Raw genomic sequence first — 15,939 nt, 5'->3', positions numbered from 1 at the left:
CTCTAGGAAGGTTCTAAACTGTGGGTTCACCAAGAATCCGTATGTCAAGCTCTGATGCTTGGGAAAACCTTTTGTTGATGCCAACCCATTAATTAGTAAATTGCACAAAATCTACCTAAACAGCTTTCAATTTCTCTCCAGCATCAGCTTACCTCCTCTGTGATATCAATCTTCAGTACTGCAGTAGTGCTAAATGAAGGGGAACCCCGGTCTTTGGCTTGTACTATCAGGGACCATATACAGTCTTTGTTCTTTGTGATGTTGTGGATGATATCCAGGGATCTGATATATGACTTCAGCTTTATCTCCCCAGTGCTTTGGTCTATGTCAAATACATTGGCTGGATCCGCTTGCATAATAGAGTAGTCCACAATGTTGTTGGGTTCTTCTGCATCTTGATCTACAGCCTATTTTGGGGCATTATTGGAAACAGTGTGTTATGGCTTATGAATTTGCTTGAAAGCAGAGTATTCAATGTTTCTGAGCAAGTATTAACATACTATAGGGGCAGGAAAAGGATTTGCTGTGAGAATACTGAAACATAGCTGTGTGATCTTAGAGTAACATTTTCTCCTTCTCCCCCACTCAATGTTGAATTTTTCTAAAGAAAAATTCCAAAGTGCAATGCTTTCAGTCTAGACAATTTCTGTTTGAGATTAAAAGAGAAAAAAAAATGCAAATAAGTAATTATGTATGGGAATACAATCAACCAGTCTGTAACAGTGGACATCTTAGACTATTTTACTACGAGTCTTCCTGCAAACAGACTGGGAAAATTATTTTAAATGTTTTCTTCTTAAATGTTCAATTCACTGAAAATAATCTGACAGTCAGCTAGGTCCCCACACTATATAACTGTATTCGTCTTTGTCATACTTGTGTACTTACTTTGGCTAAGTAAAGGTCTAGTTTTGCCATCAGGCTTGATTATGTATGTCTGATGATATATCTTTTTTTTTCTTTACCAGCAGATAATTTGTGCTGCTAGAAACTAAAACCCTCTCTTTACAGAACTGACCCAATGGCATGGACAAATGGAAGTATTCACATAGACTCTTACCAACAGGCTTGACTTGTTTTGAAGGTTAACACCATTGGAAACTCATGGACATGGGCAACTGTGATTTATCCTTAACTCAGCTATTCAAATAATGCTGCTTAGCTTTATTATTTTTATAGATTTACATTTTGGGCACATTTTTCTTTCTGAACAATATGCAAAAATTAGGAGTGCATGTTTTATCTCTATGTTACATATTGCCACAAACTGGCAAAATAATTGACATAGTGGGAGAGGGAAATCCCCTCCCCCCATCTAATTTATGCACATTTTGGGACCAAAGGGACCTCTTTGCATTTGATCCCATAAAGTCCCATATATTGTTTCTTGTCTCACCTCTATCTTCACTGGTGACCCAATGATCATAGTCTTTTCCTGGATGTTCTCATTGAATTCTGGTGGGTGATCATTGACATCTAGCACCGTAATAAATACCTCAGCCAAGCTGTACTTCCCCTCTGTGTCTTCTGCCTTTACATAGAAGTTGTACTTTGAGCTGACTTCAGCATCTAATACAGCCCATGGCTGGGTATAAATAATACCTGTTGATGGGTGGATCAGAAATCTGGAAGGGAAGCATGAAAAGCAATAATCTGTCACTTCAGGGATGCACATATCCTACAAAGATTACTGAACTCATACCCAGCAGAAATGAAAGCTCAGGTTAGTCTAGATAGATTGTGTCTGGCTAACAAAGGGCCAAAAAAGGAGCTTCTGACAGAATTAAATCATCATGTGGTACGAGTCTGGCATAACTGGCCCTATGTCCATGGTTTCTTGCCTGCTCCACAATGCAAGTTGGTATGTGGGAGGGTTTTGTTGGGTGAGCTCACACCATGGACAAAAGATGCTGCATTCCATCTGTGTTACTGCTCTAAATTATATTGGGTGCCAACTCAATCCGGGATTGGGGGAGTTGAAAAAACAACTGAGAAAGGAGCCACCATACAGATATGGTTTACTACAGGTAAGGTTTTTAAAGATCTGGGCAGTGACACAAGGCTACAAAGCATACAGTTGTGAGTCCCCTACCCCATTACTTTGAAAACAGATCTAAAACCTGACAGCTCCCTAAGCAATGACCCTACATATTTTTGCTTGTCCTTTTTGTTTTGAAAACAGAGAATTATTGTCACTTCTTTAAAAAAAAATATTTCTGTGTTTGCTCTTTCAGTTGCATTTGTTGTTAGCAGCTTTTGTGCTTGTGAAACGCTCAGTGTGATGGCTTTTTCCCAAAGTGATCTCTTTGTGTTAAAACATTAGAGAACTGCATATTCATTCAGTTTATAACACAGTGTATTAGATCATGTCCTGAATAAATTAAGACTGATTGACACTTTCTGAATAGCTGAGGAAATTGTGTTGCATATAATATTTGCCTCTTAGTGTCTCAGAATGGATAACAGAAATGGCTCCTCTAACACCCCCAAAAACACAGGGTAATTATCTCCTCCAAAAAATAATCACTGTTTCATAAATTGGCACCAGGAGGTAGCAGGTATTCAGAATTATCTGTGGCAAGTTCAATTCTATGCATTTTTAATTACTGAAGCATGGTGAAGAGTGACAGGCAAAAGACTTAATTTATCTTAAAGATACCAGAAAGCCCTTTTTTAATGGACTGTCAGTTTAGGCACCAAATATAAGTTTTGTGAAAATTAAAGTCTTCTATGTGCGCTGTAATTAATGAAAAATAAAATTAATCCTTTTGTGCATTATTATAAAAAAGATGTTGTTATCTATGATCATTGTTTATACTACAGTTGTACCTACAGACCTCAGTTGAGAAAGAACTCATGGCATTAAACACAAAGGAATGCTATTAACTCCTTTTCATACAGCGGGAAATGAGGCAGAGGTGTTCTGGCACACTCCACCTGTATATCAGAATGATAGGAATTATACTGATTTAACTTTTTAATTCATTTAACACTCCTAATAGAAATAGCTGAATCATTGTATATAAGTCATACAGCCAAGGTAACTCTGGAAGTCTGTGGCAGAACTGGAACAATGATCCGGATTTCTTGAGGTAAAAGCTAGTGCTTTAACCATGAGTAGAGAGAGCTAGTTAGCTACATTAATCTGAAGTCAGATAGAAGGCAGGACATGGTGACAATTTATAAATTTATACCTCTCTGAAGGAGTTAGTCTTACTGTGCTTTCTGCCTGCCTTAACAAGATGACTTCCCTTTCCCTCATTCTGCCTAAGCAATGAAATTCCACACTTAAGGGGAATAAAATCTAATTTCTTACTTTAAATGTTACAGCTTTAGAAGTGTGAAAATCAGAATACACTTGCACATACTTTTAAAAAACATCTTTGGTAGCAGCCTTCACAAGCTTCCTGGCACCAGCTGTTACATTTTAATCTTAACAGGTCTGAAGCCAGCATATGACCTTTGCTTGCTTGTGTCTACCCAGTTAACAGCTTGCCAAGAATTAGTGGAGAAGCTCAAAATAAGATGCAATTTAGAAGCTCCTGCAGATAAGTATCCTGCTGTTGGCAGTAAAAGCTTGGACATCTCCCAGTTAGACTATAGAATTCTAGGGCTTGCCTGGTTTTCCTAATTAGTTTTGTATGTAAAATGAGGAACAGAATTTGCAAGTTCTTCTTTGCAGTTATATGTTACAGAGTGTCCTTGAGTGGTTTGGCAGGATGATATGAGTGGCCAGTGATATCAGGGTGGCAGAGTTGGGGTGTTGTTGTACCCATGATGATCCAGAAAAAATGAGAGGGGCGAGGATTTTTGTGGGTGATGTCTTTTATTGGACCAACTGTATCATTGGGAGGGATAGAGACAAACTCCTGAGAGCTGAGGAAGGGAACTGCACACACAAAAACTTGTCTGTATCCTTCCCACCTATACAGTTGGTTCTATAAAAGATATCATCCATAAAAATCCTTACCTCAGTGACATTAGAGATAGCTAAGAGCATCAGCCAGATACTGAATGAGATGGGAAGCAGCCTGGGAGACCTGATCAAATCAATGAGGTGTTTTTTATGACCAACCATAAGGCAAGTAAATTTTTCTTTCTTTTCTGGGCTCTCCTGCTACAAGTTTTGGATACCAATTCTAATATCCACTGCTAACAACCTCCAGTGCTAAAAGTGCTATTGGCATTAGACTTCAGAGAATACTGTAGAAATCTTGTTTCCTTTGATCATTGGTGTTTTTGTACATTTGACCAAGTGTTGAAATTGTACCATATTTACAACTAAGTATAGGTGAAACTTTTTCTACAAAAGCTGATCTTTTGCATTAACCAGCACAAAAAATCCTCCTTCCTATTACAAGTGTTTATAACTGATAATATGCTCACATTCTGTGTGCTATTACTTTAGCAGTCTCTTGCCTCTTTGGGACTTGTGGGTGAACTGCTATTGAGTCATAAAACTTGTGTGTAATGACTTTGAATCTCTGTAGGAGGAGAAAATGATTTCATAGAAACAACTTATGGAAGGTCCAGGGTAAATTCCCCTTGGAAATGAATCTCAACATGCATTAGCCCAAGCTGTCAGCTCTTGTCTTAACACTCACATTTTATAAGTAGCACCTTCCTTTTTTAATTTATTAAAAACTTAGCTTTTTACTTACAGATCAGTGCCTGTTCCATATATGGAGTATTTGACTTCTCCCCAAAGTCCTGAATCTGGGTCTGTAGCCTTAAGAAAATAATTTTAAAAAGTCCTGATTTATTTACCTGGAGAAAATTGTATTATGTAAACAATGCAATGGTCAAACACAATGGACTTTCCCCCTTCTAAGAGTATTTATTATCATATTTATTAACATTTCATTAACATTTTTCATGTGGAAGTTTAGAAAATTCAACAATATCTGATAATACTGAGTCTCATAACAAAACTTTTTTCAAACAGCATCCTGAGCACTCTGTTTGATCACAAGCAATATAATCTGGAATGCCCACTGGGTGGCTCTATTCTTTGGAGTTTAAACACATCATCTATTAACATCCTTCATTTCACAGAAATAAAGAATGCTTTAATGTGGTAACCTGCCAAACAACTCTCACACAAAATTTACTGGATATTAGTTAAACATTAACACAATGTTCCTGGCCCAAACAGGGACTTTAAGGAACATATACACAGATTCTTTAATTTTTTCTGAGGATTGGGAGATGCTGCTGACTCAGTGATAATAAGCTGTTTCTATTTCTCCCTCTATTACTTTGTTCTCTATAATGAATTTTCTATGTCACTGTATCTGTTCATTGATGTCTACAGTATATGAATGTTAGTTGAACTAGGCAGGTGCCCTGCCTACATGTATAACTAGCTGTTTCACTTCATTTGCTTAAATATTGTTACTTGTTTTATAGTCTTTAACAATATATTCAGTTTTCAAAACTCCTGCACAACCAGTATACTATATGTGTAGCTTTATGGGGATGTGCCTCTGGTTCTTGACATTAATGTGAACTGTTTTCAACATCTCAGAATTAATAACTTCAGGTACTTTTTACTGAATTTCATTTGGTATGCTAATTTCTTCCAGAAAAACTCAGAATTCCCAAAAATTCCCATGTAGCCTTTGTCTTAGAACAACTGCTTTCAGTCACATGATCTCAGTTTGCTTTGATATGGTATGTCTCTGAATCTGGGTCAGGCAGTGCTCTCATGCATATTTCATACTGAATATGAACTCTTCTAATATGCTGATTTCTTGCCTTTCACTAGATGGACCTTTCTTTATTGCTTTTACAAAATGGCTTCTTTTCTTATATTTTCTGCAGGCCCCCTTGATGCTGAACACTTTTCCTTTCTTCTGCTACCATGGTAATAGCAAATTGGAACCTCTGTTATGCTGACTCATGGCTGGTTTCCTGTAGAGTGTCTTGTCTTTCTTCTCTGGGTGCTTTTTCCTGTTTATTGCTTTCATCTCCAGGACCTTCCTTTTAATTCTTTCAGTACCATTTCTGTCATTTCACTGTCTCTGCAGCATGCCCCAAATCTACCTTGCAGATCACTTAGCATTCTGTCCCTGCCAACAGCATCTCTGTTGCTGAGCACTATGTGGTCTTCCATCATTTGCAAATTCACAGGTGGCTGTGAGGTGCCTCAGCTTTGTGACATACTGATCTATGTTCCAACTCAGTCTTAGGTCCTCTGCCTCTGACTCAGATCCTGATTGTTGTATTAAATAGATGCTGCTTAATATTATTTATAGCTGGAAGATTCCTCCAGTGTTTCTAGGGCCTGTGTAACATCCTGCTTTTCTGACTCTGACACTGTGAAGTGCTGGTAAAATAAATAAAAAATCTCTTCCCATAACTGAACATAAAGAGGTAGTACAGATTTTGGGATCTATCTTTCCCAGTTCTATTGAGTTGTTTATAGTTTTACCTTTAAGCAGTATAATAATGCATGTTAGCAGTCAGGTTCCCCCCCCTGCAATTTCTGGAGGGTGGGACTAAAAGTTTACTAAGCAACCATCTTCTTTTCTTTTTTTCCTTGCCCTTGATCAAATCAAGCTGTCTTACAAACTCAACTTCACTTTGCCATAGCTAAATCATCCATGCAGAAGCTAGTTAGCTTTTTATTTGTCCAATGTGTGATGTCTTTTTTCTTCGGTGGCTAAGAAGTGCTAAAACCTACCCTGGATTGCAATAAAGTCATTCCTAATAACAAGCACCTTATTGAGTCCCTTGTATTTCTGTAACAAAAGAGGCTGCTTGTTTCCACACACTGGAATTTAATATACCTCTGCTATACAATAGGGCAGGAGTTGTCAACCAGGGGTATGAGTACCCCCAGGGGTACTTGAGAAGGACCTGGCAGGTATGTGTGGGTGGGTGGGGACTGAGTGCCACCATGCATCCGGCTGGATGCGGGGGGGGGGCAGGGGAAGCTTGCACGTGGTGGCTGTTGCTGCTCCACGTTCAGCCACATGCCACCCCCCACCTCCATGCCCAGCCATGCGCCACATGCCTCCTGCTCCTTATCCAGCTGCTGGGGGTACACAGATCCAAAATGTTGAAAACCCCTGAAATATGGTAAATGCTGTGTGTCCATTCTGTCTTGATCTCAAGATGCACAAGTTTGCAGGAGTAGTTTTTCTCTCACGTGTTGTTTTATACCCCCTCTCAACATAGGGCTGGGCCCTACTTGTGCTGAAGACTTTGCCTTTAGTGGGATAAAGATAGTAAGAGGATATTGGCAGTGATAAGAGCTCACTCTGGCTGCTGTCCTGATCTTTCAAGACGCTAAAAATCCTTGGTTCTAAAAGCTTCAGTGGATACTGAGAATGATTGGCACACTTCAGGATTAGATCTATAACTGGGCCTCTATAAGGTATAGCAGTGGTCAAGCTCATTCCCACTGGGCTGCTTCTATATGGAAGGGATGTGTTCCATAAGAAACATATGCCTGCGTTTGATGAGAGGGTAGGAGGCAGGAGAATTCCTCCATGGAGTGGGCAGGAAAATAGATCTAAATTTTCATAGCTACATATTGAAGTGAGAAAAGGGGCAGACTCTGAGCAGGGAGGAGAAGAGTATTTCCTAAAGAACTGCTGCAACTCTATGTTATTTTGTTTGCTTTTTATTGCATTTTTACCTCATTTGAAAAAGGAGCCCAGAGGATCTGAGTACTGTCTGGAGGGACTTCTGATTTTGTGCTAGCTCCTTAAATAACCAGTCTCTTCTGTTTCCAAAAGAGAAAGACCCCTCCATTTTCTCAAAATAAATAAATAAATAAATAAATGTTTTCCAAAGATTATTGGAAGGAATTGGTATTGGGTCCAGTCATTGGACAAAATAGGACTAAGAAAAATGTTTTGTTTTGCTCACAAGAGATTTCGTTGATAGGGTTTGAACACCTGCCTTTCCAAGATTCTTCGTTAAAGTGCCAGATATATTGGTTAGTTATTCTGATAGTCAGCAGGGTCTGATACATCTTTAATGCATTTAAAATAACTTACGGTTACAGCCACTACATTGGAACCTCCTGGGGAATTCTCAGGGATCCTGGCAATATAATAGTCAGATGAGAACTTTGGGACATTGTCATTGGTGTCCAACAGACGTATCACTATATCCGCTGTTGAGCTGAACTTCTCGGGAGTGTTCACCTCTATAGCAAGAAGCTAAGAAAATAAAATTGGAAATTAACATTGGTACTTGGAAAACATTCATCAATACTCTATGCAGGTGCACTTTACCCCATTTAGAACAGAACAGGAAGCATGCAATTTTGGTAAATGAATAAATCATGCTAAGATCAGACTCAAATTTTAAATGAATAAGCAGCTTAAAAGAGAACCACTTTAAATACGTTTTTGAATATTTTGATTGCCTCTATCAAAAAATCAACTTGGTTCTCACAGAAACCAGATTTCAAATTTGTCTGCAATAGAAACCATATTTACAGTCTGTAAGTATCATTACTAACAGAGGAAGTATATGTCTGATATAACCAATCAAAACTCAGCTGAGACACCTATTGAAAATCAAATACCTACAAAGAGCTGCTCCTGATCAACTCATAACATTAAAAAAAATACTATAAAAATGTAATCACTGAATTATTTAGAGCAATGAATAAAACTGCTGGAAGCAGCTGGTGAATATTTTTCATACAGATAGACTGCAAATTTATCCAATTGTTCACTGCAAGGTTACTTGATCAGCTCCAGTGCTTAGCAGTCACCTATAGCAGCTGATGTCATTTCCTTGGAAGGGCTCAAGATAACAAACAGCACTAACAGACCAAATACTTGGGGCCTCCAGAGGCTGGTGCCAGTGGGAAACCTGGAAGCAGAAACACATTGTATGCAAGTTCACAAACACAGCCAGGCTGAGATTCCTATCTATTGAACTGAAAATTCCAGAGGTTTCATTAATGAGAACTCCCAGACTAAAGCTCCCTTGAGCTTTACCCTAGCTGAGCCATTCCTGATGCATATAGTCATAGCGAAGGTTAAAGGAAGTGAAAGTCTGTGCAGGGACTAAGTAATAAGGGCATTCTTAGTGACCAGCACCTTGAATACCATGTTGAATGTGCAGTTCCTCCAGTGTGGAACTATATGTTCTCATTATTCAGATCTTCTGAAAAGACAGACAGGTGCATGCTGCACCAGGTGCACAGAGACACTTTGTAGGATAACCCAGTTATTTTTAGGTTATAATGGTCTGGGCTTGAGGTGCCAAAAATATGAATTACCGCAAACTCCATGCTTAGAAGAATGGGCTCAATTTTCTAGTCACTGAAGCTGTAAACAGGCGTCTCATTTCAGGTGGTCCCAAATAATCAGAGTCAAAACCAAAGACAAAAGAGGAGTAGCAGTGGCAAGCAAGTAGCTTTCTAAGATGCACTGCTGTTCAGTGGCTAGGGAGAGCACATAGCCTGACAGGATGGCCCCTGGATTGATTGGGTTACCTTGAATGAGCCACTAGCCACAGACATACACAGAACTGTTGGGAGGGGGAGGGGACACCTTTAGCACATTTTATCTCACATTCGTCACAGGTACTTGAAGTGGGATAAAGATCTGATAAGTCTTTAGTATTCTGGAACAAAAGGCTTTCTCCCAGGAGAAATGTGACAGTTTATACCCTGGAAGTGAAAAATGTTTAATTCTATTAACGGGGTATCTAGGATCTAATAAATACCCAAGAGGATGAACCATTTTTATAACTGGAAGGCACATACTTTTGGGCAAGGCAGTAGCCATTGGCTCTGCTAAGTCTTTGAAATACTCTCTGGTTGGATGGCTTTACCTTACTCTCTGGAATGTTAATGGATAATGGTAAACCAGCAGGGAAGGAGTTAATAATTCCTCAGGGGAAGATATAACAGGCCATGAAAATTGTTATGGAGTAGATGTTAAACATTAAAAATTCTGATTTCTACCAAAATAATTAGCTATAGCACATAAAAATAAGTGGCAAGTTGATTGAATTTACCAGGTAAAAGAAAGAGAGAATGACATTTTATTAAAATGTACTTTAGTTGAGTTACTTTAAACCTTGCTGATTTCTACCCTTCCTCCCCTTTCTAATTCAGATTTGGAATTAGTCTTTAGGAAAACCTTCCAGTTTATCTTTAAACTTTTGGGAAAAAATTATCCAAACAAAATTATTGGTCTCTTAAGCAAAAGAAATATATTATTTTCATTTGTAATTAATTCTTTTGCTATTCACTGCAATAAAATTAACTGCTTTGAATTTGATTAGTATTCATGAGGTTGCCATGTGTAACTTCTTTAGTGGTCTTCTGGTAATTTAGCATGAATAAATGTGCACTTATAATTAATTTGGGTAATACTTTATAACCTCTCCTGACCTCACTGTAATTCAATAAGAATATACAGAGTTTCTATAGCAGATGTAGTCTGAGGAGTTCAAGGTACTTTACAAACAAAAATGGTGAAATGAAGGCATGTTATAGTGAACTTTGTTAAATCATGTGGCAAACCCTTGGCAAAGGGGAGAAAAGAACACAGTAAATCTGACTCTTGGATTTCTCCTGGAATCATCGTGTAGCAAAACCCCCAGTTTTAAAAAAAATTATTTTAAAATGTTTTCCCTCCCCTTCCCAAACCATTTCTGACTTTTCCTCTCCCTCTCCATTCCCTATAGATAAGTATAAGTAAGCTAAGATGTAGGATAAGCTTTAACATTTTATTTTAGGTAGTCAGTTTTATTTTTCTCTCCCTTGTTTGCAAATAAGTTTCCTGATATTTTGATATCGATACCCACTGTTTTATAAGTGATAATTATTATGTTTGTACTGCTTTTATATTGCGTGGTTAATGTTTTAGGCCTATATATGTAAGTTAGTGTAAGTCATCTCAAGTTTCCATTTTGTATGACAAGCCTCCATCTTGTGTCCTCTACCTGGGCATCCCCTGTGTTGCAACTTTATGATTCATGTACCCCTCCCATGTAAATTAGTTCCTGGGTGAATAAGAGTGATTGGGAATGATTGAAATACAATGGTAGCAGGCCTCTACTGAATGGCCTGTAACGTCCAGGCCATCACCTTGCATTGATTCATCCAGGAACCACGGACCTCACCCAGGAACAGAGACAAGAACCCAGCATTTGAAAGACAAAAGACCCTGCAGAACCAGCAACTCTACCATTGTACCCCACCATTACAGACACCTGAAACTGCACATCTCTGCATGGAGCACACATGCTCAGTATGCCAGGGGCTGACCCTTGACTGGGCATGCCTCCTGTCACTAGGGTCACACAAGGTCTGTTCCTATAAAAAGGGGCAGTGAAGACAGACCCAGTGGGATGCCCTCTCCATCTGGATCAGCACCATGCCACACCACCTATCCACCCAGAGGCCCTGCTGGCAACCCACCTCTGGACAACACCTACTGGACAAGGACTCCTTTCCAGCCTGGATAGGTAGTTATCACCCCCCACCCTCTCTTCATCCAAGGACTTGGACTCTGCTTCTCTTCCCTACCTGAACTCCAATTTTTCCACTGAGTCTCTTTCTCCTGCTGCCTTGTGAGTACGTGTGTGTGTGTGTGCACCAATAACTTCATGGGGCTGTGTAGTGTGTTGTCTGTTTAATAAAACTGTTATTTGGACCCCTAAGTTGGGTTTTGCTTTACTATGGTTTGGCCCTGCTCCAATCTCTGCTCCTCGCCCCTCTAACTTCTCTGTCTCATTTCTCCCTCTCCTGCTTCTGGCTCACTGCCACCTCCAACACCTGTCCTGAGCTCCTCTCTGCCTCCAAACCCCCTGTTTCTTTGCTACTGTCTTATCCCCACTGCCTTTTCCTTTTCCCCTGAGCAACCAGGTTTCTGCCTCAGTTTCTTTCCTGGCTGTCTCCTCCTTGCCACCACTTATCTGTCCCCCTCCATCCCCCCTCAATATCTCAGCTGTCTGCCTCAGTTTCCAGCCCCAGTCTACCTTAAGTAGACCCAAGCCTCAGTTCCTCAGCCAGCTGCTCTGTAGTCCACTGGTTCTAATCTTGGTTCTGGCAACTTTCACTCCCTACACTATAACTCTCTCTCTCTCTCACCCGAACCTTCCCCCAAGTATCTCAGGTACCCCAAGCACACACATACACTCTGTACCATCCAAGTTAGGAACTTACCTGTGTGTATGTGTAGGTGGGTTGTATGTGCGTGAACTGGTGAGTGTGTGTGTGTATACGTCATTGTGTGCATGATATATGAATTAGTGATCTGTGTCTAACTTTTGGGGTGTATAGGGTATGTGCTTGAATTGGTGATAGGTATGCATGTGCTTACCCTGGTTTGGATGTGTATGTGCCTGAGCTGGTAGTGTGTGTGTGTGTGTGTGTGTGTGTGTGTGTGTGTGTATGTGCAATTGTGTCACACCCTCCTGTCTAACAGAGCGATATTGAGATCCTGAGAGTTGGCCTGACCCCAAAGGGCAACAATCATAGTAATGCCTATGTATACAACAAAATTTAGCCTATACTAACACTACACTAGAGTAAAAAACACTGCACTGAAACTTTGACAAGTTATTTTTTACAATTCATTCTGTCTAAATAGCTGGAGCCTTAGGTCCACTGAAATGAGTTGTGCCAGGATTTCATCTGGTAGGTCAACTGACATCAGTGAAATAATCCCCTAGACCTGCACAGTCTAGAGTGTTTTAAAGCCATCACAATATAAAATTTCTAAGTGTAGTGGTCAGAAAGCCTTACATTAAATGGATTAAATTTAATCCTCAATTACAACCTTATATCTGCAAGTAACTGAACTGAAGGAAGTATGTAGTTTGGTGAACATCATTTACAAAGAATACAACACTGTAGCACTAATTCAGATGGCTTGAGGAGAAATGAGAATAAAATAAAATCCATTAATTGTATAAGACTTCTAATTAGAGAGGAAAAGATAAGCTCCAATACCTTAAAGGATAACACCTGAAACTGCTCATAGTCTATGGTTGCAGAGTTTTCCACTATTATGGTAACTTGAGCTTCATTCAGGACAGTTTGGGGAACGACTCTGAATATGCCACCAGGTCCAACAAGTCTGAGGTTGAATTTAGCATTTGCCCCCTATAAAAAGAGAATAACAGAGTAAAATTATTGCATGGTTAATGTTGAAGTGATGCTGTAGCTTGAGGTCCAGGAAATATGCAAGAGAGAAGAATTTGTTACGGTGATATCTTTTATTGGACCAACTGCTTGGTTGAGATAGACCGAGACAAGCTTCTAGGTCTATCACAACCATGCAGTTCATCCAATAAAAGATGGTTAAATCTCCTTCATCTTCAGGCCACATTTCGTTCTGCAAAGTACAGTCCCTGTTATTCAGTATATGTATAATTAGAATGAGTGTGACTGCTTACAACCTTCTGCCTCCTCCCTACCCCCCATCTCTTGGGTAAGAGTGCTAAGAGGCTTAGTTAAATAATCTCTCCAGCTCTGGTCACAAGGCACAACACAGCTTTTTTAAAAATAGATTCACAAGCTTGACTGTGAAAAAGTACCTGTGGGTTATAGTGAATCACAAGCTGAATATGAGTCAAAAGTGTTCTGTTGTTACAAAAGTAGCTAGTGGGATATTGGGATGTATTAAACAGGAATGTCATATTAAAGTTGTGGGAAGTGTTTCTTTCACTCAACTCACCATTGGTAAACCCCACCTGGAGTAATGTTATCAGTTTTGAACACAACAATGTATTCAGAGATATGTACAAATTAGCACGCATGCAGAAAAGAGATTAGGGATCTAGAAAACTTGACATATGAAGAAAGCCTGGAAGAACTGGGATTATTTAGTCTAATGAAAAAAAGATTGAGCGGGTATTTGGTAATAGCCTTCAAATAGAAAAAAGGTGTTGAAAGTGAATGGTTAATTGTTCTCTTTTTACAAGCAAGATGACAAGCAGTAAACAAACAAGAGGACAATCTACTACAGCTGTTCTCAACATTTTTTTGTACCAGGACCCATTTGTAAAAATTATTGGCCAGTCCTGACCCAGTGCCACTCACTTCTGACCCACTGTGCCCACCCCATCCCAGACTCCCTGTGTGTGGGGCATAATCACATAAAACACAGATATTTGATTATTCATGTTACACTTTCCATTTCCGCCCCCAAAAGAAATCTAACAATGCCCATGAGCAATACAAAGGAGGGTTGGGGCAAGGGGAGCAGCATGGGGGGCCCCAAGCAGCCCCTTGCAGGCTGGAATTCTGCTAGCCTACAAAGGAAAAGCCACATTTTCCTATGTTTTTCTCCTTTAAAGGAGATTCCAGTTTGAAAGTTTGTTAACCCATTTTTAAAGTTTGTTCACGACCCTTTCATATATTCTTGAGACCGACATTTGGGTTTTGACCCATGGGTTGAGAAACACTGAGCTAGTAGATTGCTAGCTTTAGATTGTGGTGAGGAAGATATATGGAAATAGTAGGAAGAACTTTATGACTTTATGGCTAAGCCCTGAAAACAGATTACCTAGAGAGACTGTGGAATCTCTGCCACTAGAAATTTTAAAGTGCAGGTTAGACAGCCATTTGTCTGGGACGGATTAGACAGGGATGATTCTGCCTTGAACCAAGGGTTGTACTAATGCCTTCTTGAAGTCTCCTCCAGATCTGTTTTCTTTCATTCTATTTCTTCTGCCACAGTAAAAAAACATCACGCATGGGCTGTTGGGTGGGCAATTTGTTTGGGAGACAGGCTTTGCAGTGCTTCAAGGGCCATGTCTCCTATATTAGTCATATTTCAAGATAGTGGGAAAATGTAAACTGGATTATTCCCTCCAGATTCCAGACCAGGATTTTGGAACAACTTAAGTAAGTGAAGGGCTCCAAAGACTCCATCCTCTGTTCTGTTTGAGACCAGTACATAATGGGACAGGACAGAACAGCCTATTTCTTCCACTGGGTCTAAGTGCTCGTTATGCATCTAAATATAGTTACATAGGAGGCATTTTTTTCTTCTTATATGGATTTTAAGTCCAGTATTTTCTCCTGTGTGGCTGGTTTAGTCCTTTTGAGCATACTCATGTAACACCCATACACACTTGTGTATGATAAAGTGTGTGCTTTTGGTTGTTATGCATCATGGGGGCGTTTTTTTGTGTGTGCCTGTTTTACATGGGCAAGATGGCCTCTGCTGTTTTGGTCATGTGCTTTGCACATGGAAAGCTGGGGCCTGTATGTGGAAAAAATCCGTAAAATCCATTGGCCTCATTGGCCGAAGGAAGCAGAAGATTCTCCAGGCAGATTGAGTAAGAGAAAGGCTGGAGCATGGCCCTCTCTAATTGGTCAAGGCTTAGGTGATGTTGCACCAGGTATATAAGAACAACTTCACTAAGGTTTTTTTCTCTTTCTTCTGGGGCTGATAAGAGCTGCACAGCAGAATTGGGAGCCAGAAAAACTGCTGCCCATGGCAAGGTTCTCCTTCCCTCTTCACTGGAGAGGCAAGCAAATGGTATGTGAAGAGAAAGCCTCTGCTATAGGGAAAGAAAGTCTGTCTTGGAGTTTGAGACCCCTATATCCTTCTTCCCTCCCCCCCCCCCGCTTTTTTTTTGATTGGGATAATACCATGGGGGTATTAATCCCCAGAGCAAAATGATCAGGAATGGTATCCTGGCAATTTTGCTGGTGGTTTTGGCTATACAGGCTTTGGGTAGGATAATACCATGGAGGTATTAATGCCTAGAACAAACTGACCAGGAATGGGGTCCTGGCAGTTACTGGCCACATGGGCCTTGCCCCCTCTATCTTGCATAGTGGTATAGCTGAGACTGGATGTCCAGGCTGTAGCCATAGGCCTGGGCCTTTTTTTGCTGTTTCACACCTATTACATTTTAGCCTAGCTGTGTGGCTGAACTCCAGCCATATGATTGGCCGGCAGATTTGGGCCAGGGTAGAGCCTGGCATGTTTTGAG

At 40.0% G+C, this 15,939-nt stretch overlaps 1 protein-coding gene across 5 annotated transcripts in view; it reads right to left on the bottom strand.

Moving 5' to 3' along the window:
- Window positions 1-15,939, bottom strand: part of CDHR1 (cadherin related family member 1) — an 84,778-nt gene that overhangs the window by 18,803 nt on the left and 50,036 nt on the right. For all 5 annotated transcript variants that reach the window (XR_009463020.1, XM_006270177.3, XM_019497154.2 and 2 more), the window contains 5 exons: window positions 12,941-13,093; window positions 8,010-8,174; window positions 4,662-4,729; window positions 1,397-1,625; window positions 153-407 (listed from right to left, as the gene is read on the bottom strand). Coding sequence is in view for 4 of the 5 variants with exons in the window: in XM_006270177.3 (XP_006270239.1) it covers window positions 153-407; window positions 1,397-1,625; window positions 4,662-4,729; window positions 8,010-8,174; window positions 12,941-13,093 (870 nt within the window). In the remaining variant the exon portion in view is untranslated. The remainder of the gene's footprint in view (window positions 1-152; window positions 408-1,396; window positions 1,626-4,661; window positions 4,730-8,009; window positions 8,175-12,940; window positions 13,094-15,939) is intronic.

This window comes from Alligator mississippiensis, chromosome 6 (assembly GCF_030867095.1).
Source record: "Alligator mississippiensis isolate rAllMis1 chromosome 6, rAllMis1, whole genome shotgun sequence".
NCBI lineage: Eukaryota > Metazoa > Chordata > Crocodylia > Alligatoridae > Alligator > Alligator mississippiensis.
Note: the sequence above shows the minus strand (reverse complement) of the source record. Positions and strands in the feature narration are given on the sequence as shown.